The 16,950-nt window shown below is 41.7% G+C and overlaps 2 protein-coding genes across 2 annotated transcripts in view; both read right to left on the bottom strand.

Annotated features, from left to right (window-relative positions):
- Positions 1-44: 44 nt before the first annotated feature.
- Positions 45-16,232, bottom strand: spata6 (spermatogenesis associated 6). The gene is made up of 11 exons (XM_080877454.1): positions 16,014-16,232; positions 12,860-12,997; positions 11,800-11,848; positions 11,626-11,667; positions 11,269-11,387; positions 8,796-8,876; positions 5,832-6,254; positions 4,564-4,666; positions 3,482-3,522; positions 2,611-2,774; positions 45-539 (listed from the first exon to the last, which is right to left on the bottom strand). The coding sequence occupies exons 1-11, from the start codon at positions 16,092-16,094 to the stop codon at positions 425-427; spliced, it is 1,356 nt and encodes a 451-aa protein (XP_080733580.1). The 5' UTR covers positions 16,095-16,232; the 3' UTR covers positions 45-424.
- Positions 16,233-16,399: 167 nt separating this feature from the next.
- The window catches only part of agbl4 (AGBL carboxypeptidase 4), a 355,429-nt gene continuing 354,878 nt past the window's right edge, over positions 16,400-16,950 (bottom strand). The window contains exon 13 of the mRNA XM_080877453.1: positions 16,400-16,903. Coding sequence (XP_080733579.1) covers positions 16,816-16,903 — 88 coding nt within the window. The 3' untranslated portion in view covers positions 16,400-16,815. The remainder of the gene's footprint in view (positions 16,904-16,950) is intronic.

Below are 16,950 nucleotides of genomic sequence, written 5' to 3'. Positions count from 1 at the left end.
GTAGCTTCTTTATACCTGAGCCAATTTCACACACAGCTTTAGCGAAATTAGGCGATGTCTCACTTTGGTTATAGCATCAGGTTTTTCCTTTAAAAAAAAAAAAAAAAAAAGCCCAGCTGAGAGGTGGGAGTGAAGTGGTGCCTCGATGCTTTTGAACATAACCTCTGCACCAACAAAAGCAAATCAGCATGTGCTGGGAAGGTTTGCAATTTAAATGAACAAGAAATAGAGCTTAATTAAGATACATGTGCATATCTGTGACAGGCTAACGTGTTAGTGTCTGTATGTACAAAACTGGTAGCCTGCAGAACCTCTGTTTTTAAATATGACTGTGATATGTGCATTATCAGTTACTGCTCTAATAATTAAAACTCTGAGTACGGCAACTTCCATAATTTGGTCTCTTCTAAGTCAGATCAGAGGGTTAAAGGTCAAAGCTTGCTCTTTGGTCCAGGTTTGTTTTGTGAGTCTGAAGAATCCTCTGGACTCGGCTATGGATTTGCTCCCAGTGTGGAGGACTGGTCTGACTGGCTCTGAGTCTGGAACACAAAGAGGCAGATGGAAAACTTTCACTAACAGGTATCTTGGTCGTTGTGTCAGGTTATCATCAGGCCTTACTGAACAAAAAACAGACAGAAAAATTGCTGCAACAGCTTCGTCTTAATTTGATCTTTGTCTTCAACCCTCAAAGTTTATTCCTCAGAGCTAAGCATAGATATAGACTTTGTTTTAAGGGTCCCCAAGATAAAAATTTTATTCTAATAAATCCTTAATTAACATTGTGTGTGTGTGATCAACACAGACTCTTCATTAATAAATACATTAACAAAAACACTGTTCTCCTTACAAGACCTTCTTTTGTCCACTAGTCTGTGCTGTAACCCAAGGTAAGACGAGTGGCTGACAGGGCCAACACCCTGGTAGTGCATAACCTTCATAAACAACATTTAAAACTCCACCTAAACCCTCATTTTGACTTTCATTCCTCCGCATTTACATTTTTGTGGGGCCTCGACCAGCTACGCGTTAAACTGGCGGCATAAACGGACTCCATCGGCCCAGTGTAAATGTGTCTGCGTGTTGACCGCGGACAGTTACGAAACTAGAGATCCCACTAACAAAAATAAATTCCGGCATCGCCTCTCATCCACGTTCATTTGTCGGTGGCGGAGGGGTGATGACTGACAGACTGACTGGTGTCTCGGCCCGGCTCGTGTCGGAAAGGAAGCTTTTCATCTGTAATCAGATAAACACACTACCTGCTTCAAAAAGTTATCAAGGACAAATCATCCAGAGACATGAATAGACTGAGACTCCGGGGCTTAGGGGGCAAACGCTGCCACTGGCATCTGTCATTTTCTTTATAGATCAAAGATTCGTGGTAAGACGTGCCCCTCTCCCTGTCGCGGGGAATCTACAAAGGCCCACTCTAATCTCCCACCCAGCAAATCCTGTCGCGTTTCCAATTGAGGGAAAAGTATCATTCATTTCCTGCAATTTACTTTGCAGTTTAAGATTGTCCATTGATTCCACTGTTTACTTATGGACTGAGCGGACGGAAAAGGGAAGCAGAAACAAACAAACAAACAAAACGGAGCATCGGTCCCATCGGCGTTGTCAACTCGCAGCTGCTGTGATCGATGACAAGGTCTCTCTGAATGTATTAAAGTGTGCATCGGGTCAAATGCATCAGTCTCGAGCTGAAACACAAATCAATACCATTTTCCTCTTTGTTTTCCCTTCTCTCTGCCTCCTCTCTCAGTAATGAACAAACATGACAAGACATCAGCTTCTGTAATTTAAAAGGTGGAGGGGAATTCATCCTGCCTGTCGAGTGTGATCAAAATTAAAGATTGGATGTGCGTGTACAAACACACAGACACTCACACCTCACAGACCAGCACCAGCAGCAGCGTATGACTAACATCTCACGGGATTTCCAGATATTTGCTGTACACTGTAATGAGACTCCTACAGGTGCATGTTTTGCTTTTAAGATCTTTTGAGCAAACAAATGATTTACACAGATGGATCAGGATAAATTCATGGCAAACATCACAAAAAAAGGAGGATTATGTTCACTCCTGTGTGTACCTCGAGTATGAACACAATCAGATTTGTTTTTTGTGGCCAGAAAAACTTAACTCTGGGGCTCAGAGGTGATCCTCACAGTGTTTTCCTGATAAACACCTTAAGATTTCATGCTTCGCCGGGTTACAAACATGCACCGCATTAACTGCGTATTTGCTTTTTTCTGTCATCAGCATGTGAATCAACAAAAAACTGCAGAGGTTGGTGATGCTGGAAGCTTTCTAACCTGTCTGTGTGCTTCAAAGTAGACTACACTTATATACAGTCAGCTTTAGCGTGAATGAACCCCTACTCATTTCTCAGATATGCCATTCAAATAGTTTCTGACAGCTTTTATTTGACTTTTTGGTAATGAATGAAGACATGACACCTGCCTTCAGTTTGTCCAGAGAATAATGACGAGAAATTAAATCAGATTTTGTTGTTCTCTGGCCATTAGATTCTTTTAAAATGAGGAATAAATGGTTTTAATTTTGACACATTCAATCATTTTAAATATTTTTAAGAAAAGAGGATTACCTTTCTCTGAGGGAATGGCTGCTGCGACTCAAAGGATTTCTGGAGTTTTGTACAGTCAGGTTGGAGGGAGCTGAGGCAGAACTTCTAAGCAGGCCTTTAATTTGGGGTTCATGTCGGGATGGAGTCTTTGGAGGAGAGTCCTCCCTCACAAATCCCGATTCCACCTAGAAGATTTCAGAGGGCAAAAGGGTTTAGAGGGCGATCGTGGCTCAAGAGTTGGCAGTTCGTCTTGTAATCGGAAGGTTGCCCAGTTCGAGCCCCGGCTCCAGTGTCCGGCAGCCTCGCCTCTGTCAGTGCGCCCCAGGCAGCTGTGGCTACAATGTAGCTGCCATCACCAATGTGTGTGGATGACTGAATGTAGTGTAAAGCACTTTGGAGTCCTTAAGGACTAGTAAGGCGCTATACAAATACAGGCCATTTTTAGAAGCTATTGGTGACCAAACCTTAATCGCGTGTTCTGAAACATTTCCCAACCAAGGAATTCAAACCGCACATCTCAGGAATTAAATCTACATTATTTATTGATCATTTTTTATTCAAATCTAAAAATCAGACCACTTTACAGGCTGACAACTTCATCGATATAATTTCTATGATGATTGTTTAGATTTGAAATTGACCACAGTGTCAAAACAACAGGGCTAATTTATATGTATAAACAATGAATATTAAATATAAATAAAATATAAATAAAATGTGTTTATCTGTCGCTGATACTCATAAAATGACTAAAATCAGAGCTGCATGGACCGCCAAACCTAACCTGCAGAATGAGAAGACTACAGAACAGTGTTGTGCTGATGTCCTGTAGCACCAGAAGTATTCCTGACTCATTGTATTTTACAGTTACTGATATTATAATTGGACTTACTCTCGCTGTTCTTGGCCTGTAACTCCCAAGCAGAGAAGAATCTGAAAGGAAAAGGCAAGTTTTTAGGAAAATATACAATTCGGAGTAAGCCTACAGTATTTCCTTTAAATAAGAAGCACCGCTTATTTCTTCAACACAAACAAGTATAAATGAAACTTTTCCAGCACAGAACAGCTGTACAAACAGGCATATGCACACACGAGCCAATCAAATCAAACCACTGAAGCTGAAGAGAATAGCTTTGCTCATATGCAATGTTGGGAAACGTTGAGTCCGAGCATTCATATGGGTGCTACTGTAACATGGACAAAATAACTGGAGTCCAGGTGGCAACGGCCATCCTCGGCAGGATTTTGGATCCCACTTATTTATGAAAAAGATGGGAAAAGATGGGTGGAACCATGATGATGGCTTCATTTTTCAGGATCAGAAGCTACATCCATTACTTACACTGTTTATGGCCCCACCATTACACAAAAGCTGGCCAGGAAGAGCAAGAGGAATGTGACTCAGAGTGATGGCATCGAAACTCCAGAAATACCAATCACTCCCACGGGATGCAGTGGCACAGGCCCGGTCATAATATGCAGACCTGAATAACAACCCTAACCCCACTGGGACACTTCAAGAGGTGCTGTGTTCATAACCCGACAGGTAAAAGCTGTTTGGGCAGCAGGATTTAATGTTGGGCCTGATGAGCATTTACATCTGTGTCTACTTGTAGTAGCTTTCATTTGAAAGGACTGAAGGAAATAAGAATTCTGGGAGCATTTGATCAGTGATCGTCATACTTACTGATATCCCCTAACGAGCTCAACAAACCAAAGCAGAAATCAATCTGCAAGACTGTTACACGATGTTATCGTTCGGATGTTATTAAAGGCATCAGACCAAAAAAGAAAGTAAACACATTTTTTTATGAGACCAAATCCAGATGGCTGCATTTGGACAAAGCACTCAGCACACTCAGGGCTTTGTCCAAAAACGCTTGAAAACAAACAAACCCTGCAGCAAATACACTATGTGATAGCTATGAATGTGTTACAATACATGGACTGAGTTTATGTGTTTAGAAGGTTTACCTGTGGGGTCAGCCGAGAAGCTCACGGAGCGCCGATGAACGCTAGTATTTAGTGCACAGGAGGAAAACGTTCCCATCTCAGAGACGTCGCTGCAGCGAGAAACCTGGCACCAAACAACAATAAAAGCTCATTTCCTTTTATACAACGTAATTAACTTACTTTGCATGTGCAGTAAAACAACGCCAGTGAACAATGAGGACTTTGGGGAGTTTTTACCCCTTTTTAAAACCTTAACCGCAACACTTTGCACAACAAATCCAGACGCGTCTCTCCTGTCACAGCGGATAAATGAAATAAACATCAGTGTACATTAACCACAATCACTTGTTTCTTCCCACTGTTATCTCCTAGTCATTCTCCGACTAAAAATCCAAAAGAAAAACCTACGCAGAAAAACACATCTGATTCTTTGTAGGGCTGAGCTTCCCTTTGCACACAACCCAGGAGCTGAGGCTCTGAAATGTGCACTGATAATGCATTCACCATGGGGCTAATGGGGCTACTTCATTAGGTATCTATTTGTTAATTGCAGCTTGACTCTCAATTACCAGAGTTAATTGTCGAAAGGAGATTCCCCCAGGAAATTCAGAGGCGCAAAAGCACGCTCCTGTCCTTAATAAAACGCCCATTGTATTCTAGTTAATTCCATTCATGTGTGTGACAAAAACAAACGCAGCACCTAATAATTTCTTTAATGACAGCGTGCGAGTGGAGTCTGATATTCATATCTCGGGATTAGATTTGATGTAAATGAAGAAGCAGAAATAACAGAGGGGAGGGGCGGAGGACTAAAGGCTGTGTTGTTCTTGTCCATCAATCGCACGCACTCCCCTAAGGCTGCGCGATCACAAAAATCACTCCCTTTCAAGCGAAAACCTCCAACAGCAGCGATACGGCAATAATTAAAGTGTTAACAAATAAAAGCGTCCCGACCTAAATGCAGGACGCGCGCTATTAAAAGTGTGCTCGAGCCCCTCGGTGAGGATAATAGGCCATATTACACGCATACACAGTGAAACATGTACGTGACGTCAAAATCCATTAACGGCTCAGGTAAAAAGATTAAGATGCTCTCTTAATATGCCCTCCACTTAATCCGATCACTAGATTAAGCAAAATTTTGGGGCGCTCCCACTGAGGTTTGAACTACATCAGCAGAGGAATCCATTAATCTTATAACCCCTCTGCACTGAACATGTGTATTTTTGGCATTAAATGAACCATTATGCTAAGTTGTTGTTTTTTATTCTTCCCTTAATGCTACAAACCAAGAAGGGCGTCGGGCTCTCGGTTTCTTTCCTAAAGTAGTGAGGCCCCAGCTGGAGGTGGCTGAGCCTCTGCCTGGCATCCTCGGACAGCTGGCACATCCTTCGGTGGGTGTAAGGAGACAGGGCTCGCGTCCTTGAGGAAACGGTGGGCTGCTGGTAGCCGCGCTCGGCAGAAACTCCGGATAGGGCGCATTTTTTTCCCTTCTTGTTTTTTGGAGGACTGCGGCCTGGCGGGGATTGCCTGGATGTTGATGACGGTGCAGAGTTTGTAATTTTAGCATCAACACTCAGCTTGTCCTTCCCACTTTTCAAAGAGACACACTTCCCACCATCTGCTTTGGAAAAATGCCCGCTGGTAAGCTTTTTTGCTGAACTCCGTCTGGAAAGGGTTAAGGATGGCCTCGCTGGAGAAACACAGCCAAACTGGGGTGAAGTGACAGAACATGAGAGAGGAAAAAAAATGTTATGCTGCTGTAACATTTTGAACTAGCTTCACATTTTAATTTTAAGGAGACACACAGGATTTGAGCGGTTTCTCTGCAAACCGCACAGTTTGTTCCTTCGCAGACGCATCGGCCATTTTAGCCATTAAGGCAGCTGCTCTCACTCTTGACACAGACTTGCTCTCCCTGGACAAAACCATTAAACCATTAGCTAAATCATTCAGCTTAAGTGTTACAACAACAGCTCTCGCAGTCAGCACTGCCATGGAGACAACCTCTGCAGAATTACTTCAATAACTCTAATGGCCACTAACATCATTCTCCCATGCAATATCCCACTTCCTGCAGGTAATGCCAGCCGGGGATAAATAAGTTAAGATAAAATGTTAATTGCATTTGATGGCCATCTCCAGTCTAATATGATAAAGAGGCACTACCTGGCTGTAAAACAAAGATAATCTAAATGCTAATTAGGGAAATCACACAACATTAAAACTATTTTTAAGAGAAACCGAATGATGAATAAATTCTCATTGTGGCTGGTGCCATTTGAGAATGATCGGATTTAACAGAATTAAGACAAGTATGCCCTCGTCCTCTAATCCCCCACCATCTCTGACTTCCTTTGGCTCCTCTTTTCTTCTTCGTCTTCACTGGTGGATGGTCACCGAGAGCGAATCATTTTTTTTCCTGTGGCCGGCTGAGTGGAGAAGTCTTATCTGGGTTTGTGTGATAAAGACACAGTTCAACAAAGCTCGGGATACAGTCCACAGAAAACATGCAAGAGGCTTTGTAAAGCTGCACAGTGGCACATCGAGCTAATTATCAATGCACTCATCAAGCTGAGATGACTACATACTGCAAATCCAACAATGGCAATAAGCAAGATTTAATACTGACAATCGTCATTTCAGCATGCTGCGCTAAATAAAAGCACAATTCATGTCAACATTAAGTGAACTAAACAAAAAGTTGGGTTTTTGGGGGAGTTTCACCAACTATAGTGTGACGGTGTGATGGTGCTAGTTGGAACGTTATAGGACATATCTGCAAAAGCTATTCATCCTCACTTTCATGTGTGTACCAAATTTAACAACATTTCACTCACACAAACTGCAGAAGTGGCTAAATTATTTTCTGGTGTGACCCAAAGTCACAAACTGACATTAGCATAACATCTGTAAGTCAGATAAAAGGGTTTAAAGAGGATTCAGGACACAGCATGAGAAAACACACAAAAAGCGTATTCATCAGAACACTTTTAGAGATTTTTTTGAAAGTCACAATTTTTCCAGATCTCTGTTAGAACAAGACATGATTTGTCAGCTGGGTGGGCAGGTAGTCAGGGAGCTGCCTAGATGCTGAAGAGCCATTAGGAGAGAGAAAATGGAGAAATTCTACTGTCTGACAGCCACAGTGGTGCTCTGATCCAGACATCCACCCCGAGGGGCCAGGAGGAACACGCTGACAATCTGCTTCACTGTCACCGACATCCCATTTAAACAAATAGCTTAGCTTAGGTTACCGCACCGGGGAAATTCACCGTAGCATTTCTTTCTTCTTTTTTGGGGGGAAGGGGGGAAGAGGAGGAATGTGAGCCTCTGTGTGATGGATAACATGTTCGTAACTAGAAAGCTGGTGAAATATTTTGCTAATACCTTTTTCATCATTATTCCACCCTCTCGGCGTTCATCTCCTGAAATAACCTGCGCAAACACTCTGCACATGTACGCAGAATCATACAGGACCACGAATCAGCTGTTATACCTGTGGCTGCAGCTTAAGGCTAGTACTAGTTTTTAGAATGATTCGATATATAACTTATTGTCCTACATAACAAAATAAGAACTGAACACATCAACAACGACGCCAGGTCCTAGTGATATTAAATTCTCTTCAGATGTCAGTAACAACCCATCGAATCCCCACATGCAAAGAAATCAAACCGCTGTAAAGTTAAGATGAGAAAACCGTGGCAAACTTCATTCCTAGTTTCCTTTTTTGATGATTAACAGGGGAAAAAAGATTTTAAAATGTCATTGCACCGACCTAAGCACAGTAAACCTTAAAAATCCACAAAGAAGATTTATAGGTGACCCATCATCTGCATGATTACAGTAAAAAAACCCAAAAACAAACCTAACCGGCTGATTCTGTTCTAACTCCCTGCACTCGGACATGTGAGACAAGCCTCATTATCAGCATCACCAATCTGCCTCCCTGTAATTACATTCAGAGAACAGATACCCTTGAAACACTGCCAGTATGGATGGATAAATGCAGTAGCCATGGCAACAATAGAAGTTGGATATGTATAGTGGAAACGGTCGTATGTGGCGGCAAGCGATACCTCCTATTAGAGCCCTCCACAGATCAATGTTCGCTGTTCGAGTTGTGGTCAACGCTGGCACGGCGATGCCGAGCACGCAGCAAAAGTACAATTAATTTAAAACTGGACACACAGTGTGCGACTGCGGGTTTGCAAACACCTCAAAGATGTAATAAATAAAAAGACGCTTACAGGTGAGGCTGTCCGGTTGTCTCTCCCATCACTGTCTTCTATGACTGATGTCGTGGAAAACACTACTTTAGGGGAGATTCCCTAGAGGGAGAGGGACAATAGACGAAACACAGGGGTTTTTACAGGGAGATGAAGACAAAAAGACAAATAACAGAGCTGCCTGGAACACCAATTTACAACTGCAAATCTTCAATCTGCGCCTGGGTTGAGAAAAACAAATCTCACAGAAGAGAAAGGCTCCAGTGATGTTTAAATAATACGGCATTTGGAGAAAGACATCTAAATTGCTATGTAGGACCTCAAACACAAACACATAAAAGCAATGGTGAGGGGGGGGAAGTGTTTAAAGACATTTAAATATTGCCAGTTAGTGCCTTGGAGGACAAGGGGAGGATAGAAAAGCAACCCGCAGACATGGAGAGATGAAGTATGGCAGGAAAGAGGTATAGAGAAGACTTGGATGATATAAAAAGGAAAGAGGGGGGAGCAAAAAAAAAAAAAAAAAGAAGAAAAAAGATGAAAAATGACTGAAAAGACAGGAAGTTCTCAGCTCCTTTTTCATGTCTGTATAGCAAAGACAGTCAACAGCTGCACGAGGAAAATGCCATATTTTCTGAAGACAATACTTCAGTTTAAGACAAGACAGTTCTTTTGAACTGGTTATCTTGGTGGTGTAGCTGCCTGTCAAGTGCACCGACGTGAGAGCCACTGAGATTAGGAGGAGACTCACTTAGAGTGAGCAACAATGAATGACATGAGCAATATTGGTGCCACTCAAACTGGATCCCGTGGTGAACGCGGCGTGCGGTCTTTGTGACACGTGGATTATGTTGACAGGAATATCCTCCTTCCTTTATCTAATTCAGTATTGTGCTATTTGAAATTACTATCAGGACCCTTCACAGGCATGAAATATACACTCGTGCATTTAACTGCCAAATGGAACATTTCGAACTTCAGTGAGAGACTAAAGTTTAAATCCTTGACTTTGACTACTACTTGAAAATTTAAGAATGGATGTTATGTAACAAACTTCACACATGTCCACAAAAAAAAAAAAGACGTCCTCTCTTTTCAAGCTCAGAGGTCACAGCGTCCACGTTTGCAAAAGGAATTTTACATTTTTATTCATCAGACCGTGAGATGCTTTTTAAATTTAACCTCAGTCCATCTTAAACGAGCTCGAACCCAGATGCAGCAGCAGCGTTCCTGGATCTCGTTTGCATCTGTTTTTTTCTTTGCATGGTGGATTTTTTGCATTTGCATTTGTTGATATGGTGACAAACTGTGCTCTTTTAAAGTTTTCTCAGGCCCACACAGCGATTTCCACCACAGAATTGTGTCTAAATCACGTCCAAAATATTGCAGCCTGGTTTTTATTTACATTTTGCACAGCATACAAGCTCTTTTGGAGACTTTTGGGTTGTGAAACTCTGTTTGAAGAAAAACTCTGCTTCCTGCTTCTTCACCAAAGATGAAAAACAAGGTTAGATAAAGCTGTATGCCTAAAGAGAACATTTATCCCGTTTATTGGCATTTGAGTATTTAATAGTAAAGGCTCACTACCAGCCTGCTGTAAAATAACTTGAAACTTACCAGTGTCCGTGGCTTATGTTTATCTGACATGTACATTTATGCACTGACAGGATATTAAACAACCTTTATTTCTTATCTTTGATTTATTTGGGATGCCTCCAATTGGATTCTCTTGTGTTTGCATTTACTTTCCTTGCACCTTTATTGTCCATACTTGGCGTGCTGTTGACTTTTATTAAGCAGTTTTCACAAATACACTGCAGCCCTGAACTTTTCTAAACATTACCTGACAAAGGTGCATGTCAGAATGCAAATGACTGATGTAGTCAGACCGGACACTGAACCTGCCAGTTTCCAGGTCCAAACTCTGAGGAATCTCTGATTTGCTGGCATATAACTGTCCGTTAAATTTACAGTGAGCGGGAGGGCATCATTTCCTGCACCTTCCCCTACAGCAGGCACAGTATTCCTAACTGTGTTTGCTGTGGAATGCATCCTGTTGTGTGCTAGCGTGTGCGAAAATGGCTTCATATTAGCGCTAATTCAATGTCCTGAAGACTTAATGAAAAGTTAAGATGATTTTAATCATTAAACAGAAAACAAAAAAGGGCAAAGTGTATGATAAGGGATTAAAATATGCATGCATGTAAAGAATTCAAACATCTTTTTTGTTAGTGTACAACACAGAAAAAACCTTTGACTATTTTCTTTCACTGACTATATATGAGATCGATCATAAAATTGCTGTAAAGACACTTTTAAAGTTATGTTTTGATTTTTGCATAAGTAGCAGTAAGTCACTTATAAACGGGCCTTAATGCTCACACTCAACGTATAACTTTAAAAAACAAAAAACCACCTATATGGCCTCTTTAGAGCTTTCTAACACATAATTGTGATAAATGTTAGGATGTTGGCATAAACAGAAAACGCTTACAGGAAATGAGGATGATCTTTTCATCAGTATTTCTCGCTCTGCGACTCTTGAGCTCCACCTGGGACCTGGATACAGGAAATCTCTGCTGCTTTCCTCCATTGTGGCAAGTACCTCACCTTCTATAACCCATATACACACACACACACACACACACACACACACACACACACACACACACACACACACACACACACACACACACACACACACACACACACACACACACACACACACACACACACAAAAAACCCAGGATCATGCACACACACAGTCCAAGTTAAATATCCTGTTTTGCAGTGTAATGACTGGATACAGTGGGGACTTAAGAGGCCCATTTGGTATCATCAGAAAGCATACCTGGAGGCACCAACTGAATCAGCTCAAAAGATGTTGTGTCAGCTAAGAGGAAGGAAGGAAAGTATAAACAGACTGTGAGCTAATGATCGGTATCTCAGCTAATAGCCAATAAGCTTTCATAGGATAGGATTCGGGACTAAGAGATGAGGAAGCAAATCCCAGTAGGCCGTTTACCTTCGAGGAGGTCAGCTACATCAGCAGGGTCAACAACGCCGGGGAATATCTGGGAAAACACAAAGAGTACAGACAAAGCAAATCAATACTTATAACAAGATCTGGCGGACAGGCCAGTATCTAAGCGTACCAGTCTCCCCAGGGAAAACAAGGTCCCTCTCACTAAGAGTTAGGACACTAATGTTCATACTGGAGGGTTGCTGGTTATTAGGCACAGTGGGCTCATAATCCTTCACCACCTGAATACTAACTATGGATGAATGCTGGCCCACATAAGAAAGAACAAAAGGCTTAAACATATAGGTAACACTTTTATTAAGAAAAAAGTTTTTTTTTTAAAAAGCACCTAAAACACTTATGGACACCTCTTAAGATGAATCAAATGTAGATAAAAGTAAAGCTTATATAGACATAAAGCCACTAGAATTCCTGCATCCTGTCTAAACAAAACAGCCACAGACAGATGGAAATCCTGTGTCTCACACAGGGAGGCATCCTTTATTTCTGTAGCAAATAGCTTTACCCTGACCTTGACAAAAAAAATAAAAAATAAAACACATTGTGTGGTGGCAGAGCAAAGATAAGAGCAGGTAAACAGGTGTATGCTACATGTGAGCAAGGACAAATTTTGTATGCCGTCCTGCCTTCCATCCTTGGAGTTAATGTGTGAAAACCACTTAGCAATAAGAACTTATGTACTCCGCCCATGTCACCCGCATGTGTTAATTATCACAGGTTAAGCTGTGCATTAAAAACGCAAATTTAGCTCAGCACAAACTTTATTAAGATTTAATGCAAAGTTATAATGATAAGATGATTCTGACAGTCTTAAGAGCAAAAACTGTATGATAAGGCTTTAATACTGTATGTTTTCATATTTTTGTTAATGTACACTATAACTAATGTAGGGTAAATCTATGTCTGTCTGAATTTCCTTTTACTTTAATGATCATATGTACACTTTTATTGCCAAGTCTAAAACTCCCACAGGCAGATGGAAATCTTGTGCCCAAATCAAGGAGCCGTCCTTTATTTCTATAATAAATTGCTTTATTCTCACCTTGACAAAAACCAGTTTGTGCTGGAAAAGCAAAGGGAAGTCCGGAGGCACACAGGCAGTCTTCCTGTACTGGCCCATGATGCAGACACGGAGGTAGATATCATACTTCTTAGACAGTAGCACTCCCGGGCATGTGACCTGGTTATGAACAGTATAACAGGGCACAAATTCTACTGTGTTCGTTTATTATGGTTTTCAAACGTGTTTGGAAGAGTGCATTCATCAAGAGAAGCACACTTGCAAATATCCCAAAGACAACAGCAGTTAATAAACAATTACTAAAATACGCAATCCATGTGCAATCAAGACTTCCTACTGTTACTGCTGTTAGGGTAACACAATCTTGGTAATTTAAGGTCAAAGAAAATGTTTTTGTGGAACAATGTGGAAAACATTAGTGTCAAATTTTGCTATATCTAACTTAATAGATACACAGAAACTATGCAGGTTCAAGGTTCGGCCTATATCCTATCATATCTTCTTCTACAGCTTATTTCGTTTCGGGGTCGCCACAACAGATCATCTGCCTCCATCTCACCCTATCTGCAGCATCCTTCTCTGTCACACCAACCCTCTGCATGTCCTCCTTTAATTCTCCTCCTCTTTGTGGTCTTTCCCCCCTTTTCCTGCTGGCTGGCAGCTTCATATTCAACATACTTTGTCCATTATAGCCACTATTGCTCCACTCCATACAGTGGGGCAAAAAAGTATTTAGTCAGCCACCAATTGTGCAAGTTCCCCCACCTAAAATGATGACAGAGGTCAGTAATTTGCACCAGAGGTACACTTCAACTGTGAGAGACAGAATGTGAAAAAAAAAAAATCCATGAATCCACATGGTAGGATTTGTAAAGAATTTATTCGTAAATCAGGGTGGAAAATAAGTATTTGGTCAATAACAAAAATACAACTCTATACTTTGTAACATAACCTTTTTTGGCAATAACAGAGGTCAAACGTTTACTATAGGTCTTTACCAGGTTTGCACACACAGTAGCTGGTATTTTGGCCCATTCTTCCATGCAGATCTTCTCAAGAGCAGTGATGTTTTGGGGCTGTCGCCGAGCAACACGGACTTTCAACTCCCGCCACAGATTTTCTATGGGGTTGAGGTCTGGAGACTGGCTAGGCCACTCCAGGACTTTCAAATGCTTCTTACGGAGCCACTCCTTTGTTGCCCGGGCGGTGTGTTTTGGATCATTGTCATGTTGGAAGACCCAGCCTCGTTTCATCTTCAAAGTTCTCACTGATGGAAGGAGGTTTTGGCTCAAAATCTCACGATACATGGCCCCATTCATTCTGTCCTTAACACGGATCAGTCGTCCTGTCCCCTTGGCAGAAAAACAGCCCCATAGCATGATGTTTCCACCCCCATGCTTCACAGTAGGTATGGTGTTCTTGGGATGCAACTCAGTATTCTTCTTCCTCCAAACACGACGAGTTGAGTTTATACCAAAAAGTTCTACTTTGGTTTCATCTGACCACATGACATTCTCCCAATCCTCTGCTGTATCATCCATGTGCTCTCTGGCAAACTTCAGACGGGCCTGGACATGCACTGGCTTCAGCAGCGGAACACGTCTGGCACTGCGGGATTTGATTCCCTGCCGTTGTAGTGTGTTACTGATGGTGACCTTTGTTACTTTGGTCCCAGCTCTCTGCAGGTCATTCACCAGGTCCCCCCGTGTGGTTCTGGGATCTTTGCTCACCGTTCTCATGATCATTTTGACCCCACGGGATGAGATCTTGCGTGGAGCCCCAGATCGAGGGAGATTATCAGTGGTCTTGTATGTCTTCCATTTTCTGATGATTGCTCCCACAGTTGATTTTTTCACACCAAGCTGCTTGCCTATTGTAGATTCACTCTTCCCAGTCTGGTGCAGGTCTACAATACTTTTCCTGGTGTCCTTCGAAAGCTCTTTGGTCTAGGCCATGGCGGAGTTTGGAGTCTGACTGTTTGAGGCTGTGGACAGGTGTCTTTTATACAGATGATGAGTTCAAACAGCTGCCATTCATACAGGTAACGAGTGGGGGACAGAAAAGCTTCTTACAGAAGACGTTACAGGTCTGTGAGAGCCAGAGATTTTCCTTGTTTAAGGTGACCAAATACTTATTTTCCACCCTAATTTACGAATAAATTCTTTACAAATCCTACCATGTGAATTCATGGATTATTTTTTTCACATTCTGTCTCTCACAGTTGAAGTGTACCTCTGGTGCAAATTACTGACCTTTAAGTGGGGGAACTTGCACAATCGGTGGCTGACTAAATACTTTTTTGCCCCACTGTATGTCCAGACCATCTCAGCCTTGACTCTCTAACTCTGTCTCTACATCGTCCAACACTAGCTGTCCCTCTGATGTACTCATTTCTAATGCTGTCCCTCGTCGTGAAGATCTTTTAGCATCTTCAACTCTGCAACCTCCATCTCGGCCTCTTGTCTTGTAAACCTTCCGTTTCATTTTCCCAATTTCGTATTCTATGGTAAGTATTTCATATTGACACCTACTTTTGTGACAGTCAGTTGTGTTGACTTTTATGAACTTGAAGCAATAAACGGGACGGAAATCATCCTCACGCATAAAGTGGGCTTTAAGGTCAACCCAAAGTTTACTGAAACAGGAAATGACGCTTATCGTACACAGATAAATTATGAAAAAACGAATTACTTTCAGTTACTTAAAAACACCTAATGGACATCAAACCACTACAATCAACTTTTACAGCAGAACCTCGGGGTCATTAGTGGACATCAATATTTCTATTAATGGTTTATGTATAAACAGATTAATACTGAAGTGACTCAGACATAAATATTAATACGTAAAAGAACCAATGCTACGTTCATGCCTTTCGTATCATCTCTAACTGTTTGCACTAATTGCAGTGACTCAATTAGAATAATTACGGCAGCATCAGTATTAACGTTACTGGTAACGACAAGGAGGAATTAGTAAGTTAATGAGACATGTCAGGATAACCCTGGTGTATCAGTTAGGGTTAGCTGGTAAGCTAACTGTGTATTTACGGAACCGTAACGGAAGGTTTGCTGAAAGAGGACGTAAGCTCGCTAGCTAGCAAACGTTAATAAGCTACGGCATCAGGTCACATTTTGAATTTCGTACCAAAGCAGCAGCATAAAGACGCACTTACTGCCTGAATGTCCAAGTACACCGTGCATTTCAGACAATGTTGATACACTATAGAGGAGGAAAACTTCTTCACCGAGGCCATTCATCTAACTTTCAAAGTTCGTTGTCATAGCTGCCAAACAGCAACAGTCACGGAGCGGATGTGGGGTCACGTGACAGAGAAGTGGCGAATCAAAAGCGTGTTGTCTCGCACACACAATCACTGCACGTGTGCTCACATCGCCGCACTTTAGCCTGGATTTGTGTTCGTGTTTCCTAAAACCTCAAGTCACCATGTAAAAATGCTCTTTTTTAGCACTATGAACACAGATAAAAAATTTTAAAAAGCTTTGAAGTTATTCTTCATATACTGTAAAGCTCTCCTCAATATTATTGTTATAATAGAGCAACAAGTACAAATAATAATTAACTGCTTTAATGTTTAATGACTAATTATAATACAATCAGAGATAAAAATTTAAATTGGGGGGAAAAAAGGGGGGGGGGACAACAGGAGCGCATGCACTTTTTTCTTCTCAACAAAAAAATGAGCTGCCAAATGAAGGCCTTGGATGGAAACATAGATGAATAACCAGTCTGTCTCCTCTTGGTATTCAACAGTCCATGCTTTATAACCCAGGAGGAAGCCTCTTCTGGGTTTAGTCCTACAAGTACCAGTCATCCCACTGTTACAAATCTGTGAAAATAAGTCTTTATAGCCAGGGAGATGTGGAGCTTATAAACACAATGAAGTGTGAAGGATTCTCCTGCCACAGTGCTCTGCATTTTATACATGCTCAGCCTGTGTCCGTCTGGCTGGCTGTCTAGTGCCCGAAACTTTCGCTCTTCTCCTTCTCTCTGTCTGCTGTGTCTCTGCCAACACCATTGCCTGTCTGGGACATCACCCCAGAACTGGAGACAAAAACAGACGAACATCAGTGACAGCGTGAAATTCAGAG

The sequence above is a fragment of the Rhamphochromis sp. 'chilingali' genome (assembly GCF_963969265.1).
Source record: "Rhamphochromis sp. 'chilingali' genome assembly, chromosome: 3".
Classification (NCBI taxonomy): domain Eukaryota; kingdom Metazoa; phylum Chordata; class Actinopteri; order Cichliformes; family Cichlidae; genus Rhamphochromis; species Rhamphochromis sp. 'chilingali'.
The sequence above is the reverse complement of the archived record's forward strand: the minus strand, read 5'-3'. Positions and strand labels throughout refer to the sequence as shown.

What these genes read in the sequence shown, in the direction of transcription:
- spata6 (XM_080877454.1), bottom strand. Translation starts at nt 16,094, where the DNA reads ATGGCCTCGGTGAAGAAGTTTTCCTCCTCTATAGTGTATCAACATTGT. An exon ending in AGAGCCCGACGCCCTTCTTG is followed by an intron (nt 4,667 to 5,831) that starts GTTTGTAGCATT and finishes GTTTGGTGCCAG; the next exon opens with GTTTCTCGCTGCAGCGACGT. An exon ending in AGCCATTCCCTCAGAGAAAG is followed by an intron (nt 540 to 2,610) that starts GTAATCCTCTTT and finishes TTTGTGTTCCAG; the next exon opens with ACTCAGAGCCAGTCAGACCA.